Source organism: Sylvia atricapilla, chromosome 1 (assembly GCF_009819655.1).
Source record: "Sylvia atricapilla isolate bSylAtr1 chromosome 1, bSylAtr1.pri, whole genome shotgun sequence".
In the NCBI taxonomy this organism is placed as follows: Eukaryota; Metazoa; Chordata; class Aves; order Passeriformes; family Sylviidae; genus Sylvia; species Sylvia atricapilla.
Window position 1 is genome coordinate 32,021,169 of NC_089140.1, and position 18,455 is coordinate 32,039,623.

Consider the following 18,455-nt stretch of genomic DNA (forward strand, 5'->3'; position numbering starts at 1 on the left):
TTTAAGGTAAAGTCAGCATTTTGCCTTCTGTCAGCAATAATCTGTAACTTCCATTGCTGGGAACAAGCAAGAAGATATTAAACCAGGAATGATTTGGTTTTCACCTTCTAACAGTAAATTTATAGCAGTAACTTCATGACATCAGTGAGAGCAGTGTGTTCAAATCTTCCAGCATGTCATGGGAAATACAGGCTATCAGTTTTCCATTACTATTTTGGCAGGCATAATTTTGTTATTTTTAAAGCTGTTTATATTGGCCACCTCAGTGTTTTCATTATTTCACAGATATTTCAGCATTTCAAGAAGTCTGTGCTTCAGCAGATATAGGGGATATAGTGTGTGTGTCCCCAAATTTTAGAGTTTCTTTCACCAAGTACGATGTATTACATTTACAAGCTTCATTTACACTTCAACAGAGCATTCATGTGTGTGCTGTCAAAGACTTGGGGTGAGGGGCATTAGATTAGGTATTTTAGAGAGATTCTAAATTCTAATAACAGGGCAGCAGGAGTGTCTAATGCAGTTGTAGAGATCTGTAACAGCAAAGCAAAAGATGATGGGAATTAAGAATGAATGAAAATGTGTGAAAGCACCATGAGGCACAGCAGAATAGAGGGTTAAAAGGACTTGTTGACACAGAAAATCATTCCTGGCAGAAAAGTTAAGGAATTTCTCTGTTTATGTCAAGGCAAAAGACCTGCACTTTGAAAACAGCCATGACCCAGATGACCTGTCAGCAAAAGACCCAGGATCCTGATCCCAGGAGGATGGTACCAAGGCTGCAGCGTCAGTTACGCCCTGCCTTTCCTGTTGTCCTGTCTGGAAAACACATGTTGAAAACAGGGAAAAACAGGCAATGGGCAGCATCCTGGCCTATCATTTGTGGAGAACAAAATAAACAGGATTCTGAGGTAAAAGATACCAACTGATGTCTCCTAAGGGAAATGACAGATCTGTCCAGAAAACACTTTGTTGTCCATAGTCAAGGGCTTGTAGTCAAGGGCTTGTAGGGTGTGGCAGCAGCATTCCCATCTTTTGTGTCAAGCTCCAGGGACCCTGGCCAGGCTCTATGAGTTGGTGATCAAGAATATACAAGTGTCAGAGTTTCAGAGAATTAACTCTGCAGCAGAATGAGTGTGAGTGCATAAAATCAACTTTCTTAAAGGTTTTATAAATAAATACCTTCTCCCCTTTCATAAGATGTCACACTGAACTTTCTCACACTGATTCCTGTGTTACAGCAATTTTCCACTGTTACACAAATGAACAGTCATGCTTGTTGAGGACCATGTCATAATTCCCCAATAGACAGAGGAACAGAGATGCTCATGACCTGCATCTTGAGATGCTCCAATTCTTGCATTCCTTTCTAGATATGGCATAGTATCAAACTCTGTGGCAATTTATCTACAAGTACATAGATGATAATTTCCTCCTTCAGCTTTTTCAGAAGGCTGGTTTGCCCAACACAGATGGATTTTATACAGCATTTCATAACGAATTTAAGCTTCTTTGAGGAAACTCATGCACTACTGGAGTAAAATAATCATCGAATCATAGTTGAGTATGATAAAAAACAAATTACTCCATGGAAAGCCACATGTAAAACAAAGGACTGGAAAAAAAGTGAGGGAGGAAGGCTCAAAAAGTGTGCTCTAAGTCCTGGAGCAATAAAAATGAGGAAATAATGTGTTTGCCTGATACAAGGACAATATGGAATTAGCCAGAGTCACAGTATTACTCAAAGTTGGTAGAACACATGAATAAAGCCTTCCAACACCCCACACTAGTCTGGATCTGTACTGCCAGAGAAGGAGACTGCTAGAAGGGCTCAGCTACAAGGCTGGGCTATAGCATGCAGAAAGGGAGATTTGGATGTATTTTCTTTCACAAGCTTTGATAGGGTTCACGTATCAACTTCTGTAAATGACAAGATTAGGGCAGCAGACTGTATGGCCCTTTGCACCACCCAGTAAAAACCTCATGGAGAAATAAACATCTTTGTTCTTCTCCCTCGCCATAGTAACACTAAAATAAGCTACAGTATGTATGTCCATTTACCTTGTCAGCCAGATGTCAGTAAGGCTCAAAGTCCTTGTGTTAAGTACTGCAAAAGCCTTTTCCCAGGGGACTGTTCAGATGTTACTTGGGAGCTGTATTGATCTTAGTATTTGATCTTAGACACATTTCATGTTTGTTCTGAAACAATTATATATTTATTCTTTCAAATGTAGGTTGGACTTCTGCAGAAAGTAGAAAATCTACTGGTAGCTCACCAGCAAGTCGGCCTCTGCTGTAACCTTAACCTGGTCTTTCTAAATGTATTGAGATTATTACACATTGCTAATTTAGCAAGGACTGGTGACGTGTTCAGTGTTGCATAAAAGAGCTGCTCCCTCACAGCAATTGAAGGGAAAGAGAGCAGGTGCTGTAAGGAATTGATGCTACTTAGAGATCAATGCCTGGCAATGCTAACAGGGTAAGTGTGAAATCTTTGAGATGCTAAGTTTGTGTCCAAACATTCAAATGTTTTATCATTATTGACATCACAAGCTGGATTTTCTACCCAAGTAAAATGTCTTAAATCCAGCACAGTCTCATAATTTTTCTCTCTGGAGTGCCTCTAGATCTATAGAGCTCAAGAGCAGAAATTCGCTCTGTGTTTCTTCTTACAATCGATCCTAGAAGGCTTGCCAAGTTTCTGCATTCATATATATTTGGCACTCAAATCCAAAAATAAGTTCTGGGGAGTGGGAAAGCCTGGTTTGCTAAGAACTGTGACTGCCACACAATAAAGTATGTATTTGAGGGGTGAAAAAAGTGATGTGCAAAAATAGGTTTAAACCAAATTTGCTCCCTTGCACAGCTGGACCAGGGTAGGTGACCTGAGGAATACCCTCAGTTGACTGCCAAGACTGACTGGAAGATGTCTAGCCTAGCCTGTGGTGACAATAAAAGCTGGTCCACTGGGGGTGCTCAGGACTTCCATGCTCAGAGCTGACAACATCAATCTCTGACTTGTCAGGCAAGACAGGTCACTGGAGCCCAGCACAATGAATAATCCACTTGCTAGATAATCTTCAAGGATAAAGAGTCTTAATTCAGGCATTACTAAATTACAGAGCTTCGAAATTACACTGCTGAAGTTTAATTAAGCAGTGAAAGCAGCCTGGCACTGGGTACTGACAGTAATTCAGCCACACCACAAGCACTCAGTCTCAGTTCTGCTGCAGCTCCATAGCAGGCAGCAAGACAATAACCAGGAGCTCGAAAAAAGAAGTGCATGAGCCACTGCCAAAACATAATGAGCTCTCATTCAGCTGTGTAACAGCTGTTTTGAAGCCATCACATAAGCATTTTCATTAAAATATAAAGAAGCTCATTGGAAAACCCTAAAAAAAAGAAGCCTCATGAACTTGCCTGCATAAAAGCACAATGCAAAGAGGCCAGCCCAGGCATTACTTGCAAATGAAGCTTTCAAATCTCCAAAAAGATGGGGCACATGCTGAGGAAAAAGTTTGGTGTGTTATTCTGGCTACAGAGGGGAAGGGTGCTCTATCATAGGCACATGGTAAATACTGCTTTTGTTAACTAATGGCAAGAGAGAAATCTGAGGGGAGCTGACTGAAAGACTGGCACCTCTGACAGTTGTCTTGTGAAGTTTGTGTGACAGTAGTACAAAAACAGTCATGGGAAGATTTTTGACCATGAGGGCAGAATTCAACTGCACGCACAGTCTTTGGAAGCTGTCAGGAGTGGACAGGAGATGGAATAGGATCATAGAATGGTTTAGGTTGGAAGAAACCTTATAGATTTCCTAGTTCCAACCCCTCTGCCATAGGCAGGGACACCTTTCACAAGACCAGGCTCCTCAAAGTCCCACCCAACCTCACTGAGATAATTTCCTTCTATACATTTTGTATACAACACATAGACAAACAATGAAAAAGATACATACTAGTGTTTCTGACATACTTTCTTTGTAAAAGTCCCATTTAGGGAGAGAGCATTTTAAAATGTTGACATTTCTGTGTAAGAAAATCTCATGCTCCCTCCCAGCCCTGTAAAGGTGGCAAGTGTTTCTCTGTCTGCAAGGTCATGATTAGTTCTAGCAAGTGAAATGCAAAACATTGGAAAAGTCACAGTGCTATTCAACAAGCAACACTGTCTGCCCTAACCAGCCCAGTGAGAAGAAACTGAAATTATGGAATAAATGCCTTGACACCAAAACTCTAGAATACCTTTAAATAATGGGATAGGTTCCCTGCCTCCAGAGGCAGGTTTGCACTACTGTCAGAAACTCTGGTTTGTTCTCACTCACCTCAGGGCAGCTGAGTTTCTGTTAACACAAAGGAAAGGTGAAAAGTCTGATAAACACTGTTAGGAAACCATCTCATCTGGAAACATGCAGTCCATCATGCAACAAAGAGAAGCAAATCCCATTTACCTCAAGCTGTAACACTTTGATGTCTGTGTAGGCTGCCAATGGTATCAGTGCTGTCATGTCTTTTTTTGGCTCTTCGACGGAGATATTCCATCTTCCTCTTTCACAAGCATCATAAATGGTAGCTGTTCCTTCTGCAGAAGGACTCCTTATTTCTTACACTGCAAAACACCATCTGAGTAAAAGGGAAAAGGTGGAATGATATTTTTGTTTCTGCCTGAAAAAGCAGTTCCATACCATAACTACACAGACAAGTGCAGGAAGTGGGATGTATAAACACTTACATTTTCAACTCAAATGCCAGCATTTCTGGGCATGCTGCCCCACACAGTCTGGTGTTTGAGTAGATACCAGCTCTTGGATAGATTTCTGCACTTTAAGAAGTAAAAGTGCCTCTCAGAAATGCCATTCATCTTGGCCTTTTGGAGCAGAGAGATCCAGAATTATACCCACTCGCTTTTCTGCCTGTGTGTTCCTAAGAGGGCCAAGGTGAGAGGGTGCACCCAAGGTTTGGTCAAGTTAGAGAGGGTTCTTATGCCATAGGGGCACACATGACTGATACACCTTTTGAGCAGACACCACCTGTATGACTGAAAGGTGACCTCCAGAGATGCTCAAAACCAGGGCCACAGCATTAAAGACCTAGGACCAAACAGAGCAAGTCACTGCAGAGGCTCAGAGCTTGCATGTTGAAAGTTCTGGTTCCATGAGGTATCTCAGTGTCAGCCTGGAAAAAAAAATTTGAAAGCCACTGATTTTCAATTAATAATCTGCATGCAAGTGACGTTCTTCTAGGAAACTGTGGATGTAAAAAAGGAAGTTTAAGGTAGGTGCAATGAAAACACAGTCTAAGATGAAGGAGGACATTCTTTTCTCACGGGCATCAACACTGCCACTCTTACTGAATTCAGAAGGCAAGATGTTTGCTGATAGAATACAGAACATCCACCTTCATTCCAGGTAAGTGGGAATACTTTGAAAGGATGCTGGAGCCTCCCATGAAACGCTGGGAACAGAAGAAAACAATACTGTAGCTGATCTATTGAAATCAGATCAATGCTGTGGCCTCGTTTTGGAGCAAGCCTTTCTGGCTGCAGCTGTCATGAGGAGGAAGTGACATTAAAGGCTCTGGTCTAAATGGGCAAAGCAACAACTACCCTTTCATCTTCCTTTAATTTTTTATCCATGCTCTGGAGTCCTCAATGTAAGTATGTGCAGATATTCAGGCAGATACCAAATTCCCTGTTTTCCTGACACAGGTGAATAAATAAAGGTTTAAGTAGCGTGCTTTCTCCTATAGGTGAGGGAGAGTACTGGATACTTTCTCACCTTCAAACAATTCACTAAATGTTGTAAAGACTCAACTACCCTTTTCAACTTGTTTGTCTATTTTTTCTTAGTTTTTTTTTTTTAGTTATTAGGGAAGAAAAATGATTAAACAAACTGGCTAATGCACAGTCAAATAAACTGGACTAATAATGTTTTTCCTGCCATCGGAAAACATGACATTTTTGCATCCCATGTCTAACATCGAGCTACCTGAAGCAGAATGGAAGACATAATCAATCTGTATTGGAAAGTGCCTCCCTTTCACTGTTAGCCTGCCCAACTTCATTAAGCCACCTTCTCTACCATGCTGAATTGCTCTTCTTACTTCATACACAGTTAGATTCTGCTTGATCCTCAGATGAAAAGTGCTTACTCAAGGCAAACTTAGAGGAATATCTGCCATCATCTCCAGTTCCAGGGCCTGCAGGTTACAGGTTTGGGCTTTGCTGCATCCAACACTCAGCCTCTGAGGTTTAAGGCTTTGTCTTCATTCCCACAGTCATTTGTGGTATCTGCACCTACAACAGGCCAGTCCTAAATCCATCAGAGCAGGAGAGATAGTGGATTAGTTTCTGTGGGACACTAATTTGAAAATCATGCTTGGTTTCTAAGCAGTGTTTTAGAGCAGGCACAAGTAAACTATCAAATGGACAACAAATTTTTGAGAAAAGCAGTCCTTTAGACAACTCTGCATTTTTAGTGGACAAACAAAGCTGTTCTAGATTAAAAGTAGTCAATTTCGAGATAACCAGGACATTAAATCAGTTTCAGGCAGCTCTGCTTGGTTTCAAGAACTCTATAGAAAAATTGCACTTGGCAATAGCTCTCTTCTCAGTAATTCTATGCCTGTTCCTAGATTTTTCTGCCACTTCATCTATTTTATTTTGATTTTCAGTCCAAAGAAGGGCAGTGAAGCTGGTATGAGGTCTAGAAGATCTTACAAGGAGCACCTGAGGGAGATGGTGGTATTTAGCCTGGAGAAAATGAAGCTCAGAGAGGACCTTATTGCTCTCCAGAGCAAAGGTGGGGGCCAGTCTCTTCTTTCAGGTGACAAGTGAAAGGACAAGAGCAAATGGCCTCAAGTTGTATCAGGAGATTTTTGGATTGGATTTAGAAAAGAGTTCCTCCCTGAAAGCGCTGTCAAGCATTGGAACAGGCTGCCCAGAGAAGTGTGGAGTCATCATCCCTGGAAGTACTTAGAAGATCTACATATGGCACCTGAGAATGTGGTTTGGTGGTGGGCTTGGCAGTGTTAGGTTAGTGGTTGGATTCAATTATTTGAAAGATTCTTTCCAACCTCAATGATTCTTTGATTTTTACATCTATTTACTATTCAAAAATCAGACGAATACAATGTACTGTACATATGTTAGATTCTGGTAGGATATATGGCCTAATTTTAATTCCTACACTTCAAATAAAAATTAATTTTATGCAACCCTGAAAGCAGTCACCTCTCTGTAAGGCAGTTTAGCACAGGGGGATAGCAGCTCTCAGCTCCTCCAGTGCAGTGATCAATAACAGCGACACGTTACTCTTATGTCACAGCAAGTGACATATGGCCATGTAGCTGCACATTATAATTAACCACTGATTAACAACAGAAAGAGGATTGACTGTTAGATTCAATTAACTTGCCTTCCTTTCAGCTGACAAGCAGCTGAGTGCTGAACATTTAATATACTTTTTGCAAATTTCCTTCTCTGCAAGTATTATAATTGCTGTAATTAGCACAGATCAACTATGACAGCAAAACTCTCATTTCACCTATACAATACAGTAGCTTAGAAAAAGTTAGGTTTTATTAATTAACTAACCAGTATTCCTCTTCTACAACAAGTTCTCATAGATTTCCATGTAGTTTTTCAGATAATGCAGTCAACTTTTAAATTACTCCACAGAAAATTTTCCCAAGAAATATGATTAGGGTGAGTTCAGTTAATGACAGTCACATGCACATGTACAAAGAGGTACATCTGCTTACCAGTGTGAAAAATAATCCAGGTGTCTCATATTTGCTGTTCAGTGAGTTGGTATTTTCTCTCATGCCGTTTCCTTTTCTTTGGACTCTATATAAGTCCATAAGGAAAAGGCTGCCAAGGCACCCTGAGCCTCTTTTTTCACGTTCTCCTGTTTTCCAGATGGTGGCCCACTCATATTCCCCAATAGGGACTCGATGTTTTATTTGACTTGACATTTTGATTTACCTGTCGGAATAGCATAGAGGTTAGAAGTGACTGGCAAGACTAGAGAGGAGTTTATGCTAGCTAATAACCTCTCCACTGAGCAGATAGTGAGAAATTTGAGCAGAAGTGGTCAAGTCAGATCACACTCCTGACAAAAGGACCCAGAAAGTGCCTTCAGGACTGTATCCTTGCTGAGCTTCATGTCATCCATTCAGGCAATGAAAGTCAAAAAGAAAAAGGTTAATACAAGTACTTTGTCTAGTACAGTCAAAGCACATAGAGACTTGTATTACATTTGCTTAAACCTCAAGGAAATGTTATCTGCTGTGATAACTGAGAGCAGATCAGGCACTGACCTTGTGAGTCACCGGGTTGTTCTCCTTGGCAGAACGAGCTCTCTCTATTCAGAGCGTGGTAAGGGAAGCTGCAGGGTCACCGTGGTGCCTGGGGGGAGTGAGGCACAGCTCCGGCTGTGCACTGCCCAGGCTGCTCCACCTCCAACTGGCATTTCTGAGGAGCAGTGGTGAGTGACACCGACCACAGGACACCAACACCTTTGGCCTGTGCATGTGCATCACTCTGTCCACGTACTGACTGGCCATGGGGTGGCAATGTCAATCTTCTGGAAAATACTTTCTTACCCTTGCTTCCTGCTCCTCCCCCTTTGTGTGTTTTCTCTCGTTCTCTCTTTATAGTGAAGGAATCTGTACTTACATTTTAATTTCCTTTACAGAAGTTGAATTCAGCTTTTTCTTCTAGCAATAGTTGACCACGAAGACTTTCTGACCCCACTAGACTGGACATTCTCTTCTGCTTCCTCTTCATTTGGTTCCTTACAGGTGCTCAAGTACATTCCTTAGATCAATGTTCAATGCCAACTTTCTATACAAGTTTCCTCTCCTTCTTAAGGTGGCAAATGCCAGAGACTCTATCCTTTGGCTAAAGCTTCTTTAAGCATTTCATTCTGTGCTTTCCAAAAGATACCAGTCACGCATTTCTTGACAGCAAAGCATGACAAGAAAATCATCAGCACTTAAACTTATGTAGAAGAGTGCAGCCACCACTGCTACCCACAAATGTTCTTCTAGTCCCATGGTAGGTTGTTTCAGGACTAAATCCCCTGCAATTGTTACTGTGGTAGTTCCAGCACTTCACTTCCACTCCAAGAAAGAAGCAGAGGCAGGGATGGGGCAGAATGCCATAGCACACGTTCTGCCTGATGGAAAGATGCCTGCCCTTGCGGTCAGGCGGGAGCCAGGGGAGGAAAGGTTTCTTCCAAAAGCTCTCAGCTTTATGTGTGTCTCATTTTGTGCAGTTTCTTCATTCATTCAAAAGTGCCCCCAGGGACAGGCAGAGAGGAAGTGACATTTTGTACTGCTCTTAAAGCCTCTGGTTTCGCCTCCCATTCACCTCTTTTCCCACAGCTCAGTACAGAGTGTGCTTTGTATGACACGTTCCTCCTTTCAAGCACGAAACACAACTATCCCTCAGCACTTGTGTGGTACACTGCCTACTCTTACTGGAGTAGGAAGGAATAATTACAGGGATTATGAATGTGGTACTGAATGTCAAGGCACATTAAAACTGTTCAGTATCTCAAGAGCAAATCAAGATTCTTCTAAGGGGCTGCTTTTCTGCTTGAAATTGATTTACAGCATCGAGTACCTTGTAAGTAAATTTACCTAGTAAGTGATTTTGTTGGTGTATTTAAGAAGTTACTCATCTCACCATTACCAGAACGCATCAAAACTCTCTGTGCTCCCAAACATCACCATCTTTGATCCAGTACAATATCCCAAGGTACAGTAACACCCTGTCACTCACGGAGAATGGGGCACACGTTTCATGCTGCAGTACGTATCACATGTGCCAGGTTTTATGAAAAAGGTGGGTCATACAGCGTGGAACTTGGAGAAATCCATTGCTCAGTAATTTCTTATTCATCCACAAGCACATTTTCTTTTGTGCAATGATGCCAAAGCAGGGGACTAGCAGGAATTGTTCAGTGTTTTTGTACCATGGCTTCCTATGCTGGCAGCAGAAAAAAGCAAGTTCTCATGGATAACCAAGGAAGCTTAAAGGCAACAATTTGATACAGTATGGAGGGAGTCAAGGAGCTCTTTCCCAACCCAAATAGTTAAGAATCAAGATTTGTCAGAGGACTCAGCTAGAGCAGAACATGTATCATCCACTTGTAAGGAAGTTTTAACAGCCTTGCTGCTATTCTATCTTAAAATTCAAAAGCTGGTTTCAAATTCACATACTTTTAAGTGGGATCGCAAAGCAAGAATAACAGAAACGAGAATGATATAGATCTGTACTCCCTGTCCTCCTTCATCTTTACCACTCATCAGAGTGGGTAAAAGTTTTCGTTTGCAAAAGGTACAAATTAGACTTGATGCTGTGATTGTCCTGTAAGTGTGTAGGATTTGCAATTTCAGTTACCTTCTACTTTAGGCATTTGAAAATGGTTTAAAATGCAACTGCTTCACGATTAGTCATATAATCTGAACAGATGCAGTTTGAATCTTAAATCCCAGCACCTGTCCCAGCTGATCTTTACAGGCTGGCCAGAGTACCACTAAACCAGACCTATTCTTCCTAGACATCTGCCTGTTTGTAAGGCCTTTAGCAAAGGGGACAGCTGCTGACATTCAGAGCTCTGCTGAAGCCACTGATAGTGTACTAAAGCTTCTTTTGGCTTAATTCAGCAAGAAAGAGAATGTAGGGATTCAATTCAGCCAGAATCAGTAGGAAGGCAGCAATGCTAAGCCAGTTGTTCAGGGTGAGAAGGGAGGAAGACATGGGATAAACACCCGTGGGTGTCAGAAAGGATCTTCCTAGCTCAGGATATCCCAAATCGGTTTGATAGTGTCTGTATCTTCCTCCAGTCAATACAGGGAGAGATGAAATCAGTAGTTTGCTAAAGAGCAGTTAGATTGGTATTTTCTAATGGCTGAAACGAGGAATATAAATCACAATGAACTAACAAGTAAACGATTTCCTAGGAAATATCAGTGCTGTTATCTTGGGAAAGTAGTTCTACTGATTTTTATAGCAGATTTCTTAAACACCAGTATTTTAGGGGCAAGACAGTTTGCTGAAAGATGACATTTGGTATGACAGCTGGTTCACAAAATGTTATCATATATAATATTATCCTGATTCCCTCCCAATTATTAAGGAAGTCTGAACTGGAGGTTATTAATAATGAACACACAATGCATTTTACTAACTAAAAAAGCAAAAGGAAAAAATAGAAGTAATTTGATTTTTTAAAAAAGAAAATATCTTTAACAAATAACTTCAAGAGCTTTTACAATTTATACTCAAATCAATTTACTGCTGGCAAATAAAACCATGAAGAAAACATACGAGTGACAATACAACCTCCTTCAGTGCCTAGCTACATCTACTTTAGACAGTATCCAAAGTCATTGACACCAGTGCTTGTCCAAGCTTTTGCCAGCTCCAGCAGTCTCCATGGCAGTTCTACTATCTCCATACCTTGACAGTTGAAGAGGAAAACCACACATGTAAAATACATGCATAAGTAACATGTATGTTCTATATGTAATTTTTAAATGAGGGATATTCAGTGAACTCAAAGATGATGTACAAGTTCAGGTAGTGACATGATACGGAGTAATGGATTCAAACGGACAGTAAGTTTACATCAGATATTAGGAAAAAATTCTTTACTGTGAGAGTGGTGAGGCACTTGAACAGGTTGCCCAGAGATGTTGTGGATGCCCCATCCCTGGAAGTGTTCAAGGCCAGGTTAGAAGGGGCTCTGAGCAACCTGGTCTAGTGGGTGGCATCCTTGCCCATGGCAAGGGAACTGAAACCAGACAACCTTGAGGGTCCTTTCCAATCCAAACCACTTTGTGTTTCCATGATTCCATGCATCACAAAAGTATCTTTCCAGAGAAAGCATTGAACATTCATTATTCTGGCTGACTATTTGTACTGCAGAAATGCAATCCACACCAAGAACTTCTGATGCCCATACGTGACACGCCTTCATTTACTTTGTTGTGTGTTGTGGAGGCAGAAGCTGACATTTCTTATCACCCCTGAAATGTGCCCTCTCTCACAGCACAAAAACCTACCATCATACTCCAGACCAAGCAAGTCTATGTAGAGGACTGCCAGTATTAGTCAGCACTACTGATGAGAACAACTTGTCAGAAGTGCTGTGTGACTCAGACTGACTTCCACAAGTCCTTCCGCACCATTAAATTTCTGTATTGTCCCTGCACATGTAGAGTAACAGATGATTAAACACAACCTCATTTTAGGAATCAAGTTAACGAAGCGAGCACCGTGCAATGTGAAGGCTTGTTTCACAAAGGCTTCTGGAGTTTCACTGTGACATTCTTCCCACTACCCTGAATTAGCAGGTGTATTTATTACCTGGCAGCTGTGGGCTGGGAGAAAACCTCCATACTGAAGTCATCTTTGATACAGAGCCAGATTAACATAAAACATGAAAAACAACCATTACAAGCTCAGTGCAGGCAACCAGCTGTGAAGTCTGTAGGAACAAATGTAATTTCTGTAACTCATTACTAATTGCCTGTAATACCTTCACACACTCCTTTCCCCGTGAATTGTCAAGCAGGCTCTCAGCAATACTCTCATCCTTCAAAAACAGGCAGTATTTTGGAGTACCACATTTTGGGAAAAGGTCTTAAAATTTATGTTGTCTTTCACTAATCAATAGCTATTTGAACCTGAAACGACGTAAGAGCCTATTTTAAGCATTGCCTTTCACTCACTGTAACTGAAATTGCAAATCCTACACACTTACAGGACAATCACAGCATCAAGTCTAATTTGTACCTTTTGCAAAGGAAAACTTTTACCCACTCTGATGACTGGAATCAGATTTCCTTTCTAGCCCATTGAAATGAAGAGAAATTGAGTTTTGTCCACCCAAAAGACACTGTTAAAGACTGATATCTGAAAAAAGAGGAAACTATGCAGCCAGGTCTTCCAGTGCTGCCCTCTACTACAGCTTTCATTCATCCAGATTTCTCTACAGCATTGCACCAGAGACTACACTTATAAGGGCAAAGGAAAAAAACCCTTCAACTAAATGCAGGATTGTGACCCTGGACCTACAGACCAGAGCTTGCCTTCCACAGGAATTTCTCTGGAGGTGCCCAGAGAAAGGCCCAGGAGAGCTGGAGGATATTCAAGAACCATCTCTGCCAGGCTTAAGAATGGTCTATGGCTACACACAGAAAAGCAAGCACAGGTGGCAGAAGGCATCGAAGCATGAACCAGGAGCTCCTGACTAGACATGAAAAAGCAGCAAAGAGGTGAAAGCAAGAGCAGGCGACCTGGGGAGATGCACCATCCAAGCATGCACAGGTGGGGTTAGGAAAGATAAAACCCAAATGAAGTGGAATATTGCAAGGAAGGTAAAGGGCAATGGAAAAAAAGATTTAGCAGACAGATCATCAGCAACAGGAAGACTAGGGAAAAATAAGGCAGCACAGCTGAGTGGGGCAGAGGAGCTGCAGGGGACCAGAAAAGGCTGAGGTATTTGCTGCCACCTTTGCTTCCATTGTTACCAGCAAGAGCAGCCTCCACAGCAACCCTGGACACAATGCAGATAATAGCTGTGCATCAAACCACTGTTAATATTCACATCACCAAAACTATCAAGCTGCCCAAGTAGAGCTGCTTTACTGACAGGATCCCAATTTGTTTCTGCCAGTTTGCAACTCATCTGCTTGAACTGGCCCTTAACCCATCAGTGTTTCTAAGCCATGGTGTTCTTCCTGACAGCACTGCATCTGCAGACCTTGGTTGTATAAAATAGGTATTCAGCATATTTTAGGTACTGTAGTCAACCTTATTATGACTTCTGGATGTTTAGAATGAAAACTGAACAAATACGTTGCTATGTAATGTGCATTTCATCAAAGTCTGTAAAGAGGCAAAATTTTCTGCTGTACAAAGTATTTGCAAAAGCACACAACTTCAAAAAAACCAAATTTATTTTACTGCCAAAATTATTAAACACTAAAAAGACAATCTTGTAGCCTATACATTAGGAATGTAAGTTTTCATGTACAATCAAGAGAACACTTCACTGCAAAAAAGGTGAAAAACTGTGTTTCTAAAACAGTGTCACATAATGAGCTGAAGAATGAAAGTGTGGCAGTTGCTTTAATTCAGGTTTTCATGTGAAGACAGACATCTATAGACTGATGCAGATATTCCACAGACTTCAGGGAATATCAAATGTGCACATCTAGTCTTAGAAGTAGACTTATACAAATACAAAAGGCAATATATTATACATCTATATACAGCACTGTAAGCCTCAAAGACCAACAAAAGGTATTGGACAATTACATTAGAAATTTCTAGAATTTCTCATAGGAAACCTCCTTAGAGAAAAGTGTGGCTAAAATAGCTCTATTTATGTACCTTTCAATTTTTTTAGGTAATCAAGGCAATTCAAGACATTTTAATCCATTCAGAAAAGTCATTGCAGCTCTCCAGCAAGTGGTTGGAGGCCATATACTTTTTGCATAAATGTTACATATTCTCACAACAAAAAGAATTCTTCTAAGCCTCAAAAAGTTCTGCAACTGTTGCTGTTCAAAGCCATCCTTGGAAACAGTGCCCTCTGATTTGGAACAGTAAGGTCAGTTATAAACGTCAGCATTGAAACAACTTCTCTTATTACAGTGTGAGATGATTCACTCCTACATAACATTTTCCCTGCAGAATGGTGCAGCTGTGTATGTTTGGAAGGTATTCATCAGAACTACCCACACCCAGGCAGACTGTAATATGTGGTGTCTTAATAGGTTTCCTTTACACTGTTAGAAGACATCTACTTCTTTAACAAAGACTTTACATTTGACAGTCTGAAGTGATTGGATAATGCTCAAACCCCCAGAGTTTGACAATTTTAGAAATACCTGCTTCCTGCCCTACTTCCCCCACTGCTCTTCCTACCCCTCTTCTAATCCTGCATCATGGATATTTGGACAAATAATTCTGCCCTCACTCTCTGCTGATGTGCTTTTTTCTTTTGTGTAAAAAAAAAGAAAAAAAAACTTTTCAATTTTTAAGAAAAGAAAGAAGCACAACTCAAAGTTTTGGTACTCAGGAAAGAAATTCTTTAGACTCGATCAGCATGAAGGTGTAATGTCAGCTCACAAAAACACACTCATCACTTGGGCAAGTTACTCCAGAGACCAATACAAATTTGTTTATATGAAGCCACATATGTATGGACAGAACAGTCTTTAGTACCAAGAGCCTTTCCTTTTATCATTTTCTCAAAAAAGTATCAAGACTTATGTTATTTCAGTTGTACCAATATGAGCCTATTATGTCTTGGGTTCAAACCAGACCAGCTGGATAAAATAACTTCATTTCAACACCATTTGGCTTGTAGCCAAGAGTACTGGAAACAGTGTTACATATCTACACTTTATGGCATTTTAGATCCTAATTTGAAATCCTAACTATTTAGACCTAATCTTCCCAGCATAATAAATATCTTTTATACCAACACCCAGCTTGAAAGTGTGTCTACCACGGAGGTAACAAACAATTATGAATTAAATGAAACAAAGCAAAACCAGCAGAATTCTCAAAAATTGCAACTAATTGCAAAACTGTAACTAATACCTTATCAACAAATATTTGTCTGCTGCAATTTTATTCATTTATTCTAGTTTTATGTCAATTTAGATTATTGCAATTTTTTTCTAATGTGCTCTTTAGATCCTACACTGCAAAAGCAGATTAGGAAACTGCTGCAAGTTCTGCTGGTTATTTCTTTGCAACATTTAGATCAAATTTCAAGGGAAGGAAGAGCTGTACATTCAGTGTGTGTACAGACAGCCAGTGCCTACCATCAGCTGCCTAACACCCTGCTGTTGTGGTGGTTATGCATGTCCAGCAGCCAGATGCATTAGCCAATGTGAAACAAATGTCCTGCCTAATGTGCACTGCAGAAAAACCTATAAAAAAGAGGCTAAATTTTCTGCCGTAGAAAGTATTTACAAAAACAACCTCAAAGAACCAGTTTTTCTCACTGGCCAAAGTATTAAAAACTAAACAGGGCAAATTTGTAGTTTATCCATTAGGAATTTAAGTTTACATGTAAAATTAGGAAAATACTTCACTGTAAAAAGGTCAAGTACTGCATTACTAGAATAGAACAGTGTCACACAACAAAGTGAAGAATGAGAAATTGTGGCATTTTCCCTTAAACTCAGGCTCTTGGGTAAATATAAACACCTACAGACTGATGGGATCATACTGCATATTTTGGTGAATTCTCAGGAATGTACACAAAAACAGTCTGTGGTCTTATTCATACAGTTCTACAACTTACTTACTCTTTTCATTAATTAATCAGCTTATTAATTGCTATGAACCTGAATAACATCAGCTGTTTAAAAAGTTACTTGTGCTTCAGTTTAAGTCAAAAGTATCTAAACTCATCTCCAAGCAAATGGGAAAGTCTACTAGAATTTTAGTGTTTGCTTTTTTACAATGTTCTTGACAATAATGGACTAACAGCTGCAGAAATCTGGACAGTTGGGAGCAACTATGCCTTAGGTCTTCATCCTACTCCTCCACTCATAACAATATGTTGTCTGTTCATCAGCTAGTAACTGCTACTGGAGTGGTTTTGTCAGCAACTGCTTTTTCAGATTTCTGCATAAGAAGTTTTAATGTCCACTTTTAATTAAAATCTTAACATTATAAAAGTTGTTGTCAAACTCACTGAAGGTTAAAGGCTAGGTAAAACCTTTAACAGGTTGCTGGTGTAGAATTTTAAACTAGAAAAATAATAGATATAAAACCCCCTAGGAATTACAGTGCTAATTATATTTACATTATAGTTTCCCCTTGTGCTTGCAAGTTACTGAAAGTACACATCCTTTGGTAGCATTCTCTTAGTCTCAAGCATGAAATTCATGTTAAGCACATTCACAGTCCTGATTTGCTTGAGTGAGTGCAAAGGGCTTGTATTTCCACATAACACTGGTATACAAGCACATCTCTTCCCCACAGGCAATAAAAATACTGATGACCGACTTCTCAGTGAGTAGTTTTGGAACTGATAGTTAAGAATCCTAAAAAAAGAGTATGTCACATAATTTTTAAGCCTAAAGAGTGACTATTACAGCAATTGATAATAACTCCCAGACACAAGCACTGCTGCTGTATTAATTTAGGCCCAGTTTTGAAGACATATAGGTAAACCAAAATACATCTAAAATTGGACTTATACAGGCCTAAAGAAGTATGAACATTTACTAACTACCAATACAAAAGCCACCAAAACATCAAACACTGAAGTGATGCTTCTAGTTTAACCTTTCATGTAAACACAGCTTACACGCAAGACAATGTTTGTTCTTACAATGCTCTTCCAAAATTGCATGACAATACTGCAAGACTCCTCCTAAAAAACCTCTAAGTACTTGCAGTTTTGCCTATGCCTTTTTGAATACAAAAAGTAGAATCTGGGAGAGACACTTTATTTGTTCCCACATTGTACATCTGTATGAAGCCACACGCCTTGGTCAGTGATAACCAATTAACACTTGTTCAGCTGGTGAAGGTATAAACTTTCCATGAAGCTGTGAAGCTATCAGAAGTTGACTCAAAATAATTGTAACTGCTGTCTATTCATTATTACTGTCAAACACGAGCCAAGTAAGAATTTACGGGTTTGAGACTTCAGGAAGTAATGTATGGCATATTAAGAGCTTAATGTACCAATATCAGGGTAAAGTCTCAGTAATTTATTTTTTATACTGGCCAATTTAATATCAATCTGTTGACAAAGTTATGCTAATACTAGGAGGTCGCTGCTGATTAGGTTGTTTGCTCAAAATAGGCAGATCTGTTCTTTCTGTTCCATATATCAATTTTTCCTCCTGAAGACTGCAAGCTGAAAACCTGTTTGCCTCCGTACCAGAGACACGATTATTTGGAACTGGGACACCACTGACCTGTTCAAAGGATTTACTAAACACAGTAGTGGTCGTTCTGGCCAGGCTATGGCTGCCAGGCTTAGGCAGGGACTGGCTGGTTGTCAGTGTCAGTCTCTTCAGAGAGACAAGCTCTAGATTCTCACTCATGGCTCTCTGAGTTTGTTTCCGTGATAAATGCTCTCTGCACGTTTCCCCTTCTTTTTCTTTTCCTCCAGGTTTGCTTCCTCCAGACCTTCGTTGGCTCTTCCCTAAGAGGTTCTTGCTGCTTGGGGTGCTGCTGTTAGACAGGGCAGACTGACTTGTACCAGAAGTAGCCCTAGAGTAAAACCCTTCATCGGTTTCAGACACTTCTATCAGTTCTTCTTCAATTGCTAAATCAGAATTATCTGCATGGAAGAAACAGAAATAAAAAATTAGCAATTGACTGTCTCACATTCATTGATTTTACATATTGTTCAATTTTGATATTTATAAGCATGAAGCCATAAAGCAGTAGAACAGAAG

At 40.2% G+C, this 18,455-nt stretch overlaps 1 protein-coding gene and 1 long non-coding RNA gene across 4 annotated transcripts in view; one reads left to right on the forward strand and one right to left on the reverse strand.

Annotated features, from left to right (window-relative positions):
* Positions 1 to 660: 660 nt before the first annotated feature.
* LOC136364977 (uncharacterized) lies at positions 661 to 2,589 on the forward strand. The gene is made up of 2 exons (XR_010744246.1): positions 661 to 911; positions 2,235 to 2,589. It is a non-coding gene; the product is annotated as an uncharacterized lncRNA (long non-coding RNA).
* An 11,363-nt stretch (positions 2,590 to 13,952) lies between these two features.
* HYCC1 (hyccin PI4KA lipid kinase complex subunit 1) overlaps positions 13,953 to 18,455 on the reverse strand; it is a 43,384-nt gene continuing 38,881 nt past the window's right edge. The window contains exon 11 of one of the 3 annotated variants that reach the window (XM_066318630.1): positions 13,953 to 18,337. In XM_066318630.1, the coding sequence (XP_066174727.1) occupies positions 17,787 to 18,337 (551 nt within the window). In that variant the 3' untranslated portion in view covers positions 13,953 to 17,786. The remainder of the gene's footprint in view (positions 18,338 to 18,455) is intronic. The other 2 variants (XM_066318649.1, XM_066318640.1) reach the window with 2 other exon arrangements.